At 59.3% G+C, this 840-nt stretch overlaps 1 protein-coding gene across 1 annotated transcript in view; it reads left to right on the top strand.

The window, feature by feature from the left end:
- Window positions 1–840, top strand: part of LOC119594333 (heat shock 70 kDa protein 12A-like) — a gene marked incomplete at its 3' end in the record, with an annotated part of 15558 nt that extends 14718 nt beyond the window's left edge. Inside the window, 2 exon segments of the mRNA XM_037943392.1 lie at window positions 242–553; window positions 787–840. Coding sequence (XP_037799320.1) covers window positions 242–553; window positions 787–840 — 366 coding nt within the window.

Here is an 840-nt window from a genome sequence, read left to right as displayed (position 1 = left end):
GCAGGAGGTATTGTAAGCGCGAGAAGGTGGGCTAGTGGTATTGGGAAGGAGGGTAAGGGAGAGAGAGGATATGAGGTGGAGTGAGAGGGAGAATGAGAGTGAAATGGAAAGAAAGGAAGGAAAGTGAAAGGGAGGGAGAGAGAGCATAAATGAGAATAAGACGAGAGTAAGAGTGAGAGGGTAAGAGAGGAAGAGTCAGAGCCTCTGCTGCGTCTTCATGCTGACCGTTTCCCTTCTTCCCCAGGGCATGGGGCTGGCCATCCTGCGCGGGGCGGTGCAGTTCGGGCTGGACCCGGGTGTGGTGACTGTGCGCCGCTCGCGCCTCACGTACGGCGTGGGCGTACTGAACCGGTTCCAGCACGGCATGCACCCGCCCGACAAGAGGGTCGTGGCGGCGGGCGCCGAATGGTGCGCCGACGTGCTGGACCGCTTCGTGGCGGTGGACGAGAGCGTGGCGGTGGGCGACGTGGTGGTGCGCTCCTACACGCCCGCGACGCCCGCGCAGTCAACCGTCATCCTGCATCTGTACGCCACGGAGAGACACGACGCCAAGGTAGAGTCGCTTGCCTTTCTCTTCCATTCCACCTTCCTCTGTCCCCGTGTCCCTCTGCTCTCTTTTCTCGGGTTATCCATCATCCACCCTCGCTGTGACGTCATTCGCCTTTCCTCGGCGAGACACCCTTCACCTGTTCCTTGTGGCATCCTCATCCTCTGCCATTCATGTATAACATGCTGTACCACGTGCATGTAGGCCTTAAATGAACATCTTCCCTCGCTCCTTGACAGTTCGTGACCGAGGACGGCGTGCGTCGCGTAGGAACTCTTCACCTCGACCTCGGA

This window comes from Penaeus monodon, chromosome 33 (genome assembly GCF_015228065.2).
Source record: "Penaeus monodon isolate SGIC_2016 chromosome 33, NSTDA_Pmon_1, whole genome shotgun sequence".
Taxonomy (NCBI): domain Eukaryota; kingdom Metazoa; phylum Arthropoda; class Malacostraca; order Decapoda; family Penaeidae; genus Penaeus; species Penaeus monodon.
This window is presented reverse-complemented; position numbering and strand designations above follow the sequence as displayed.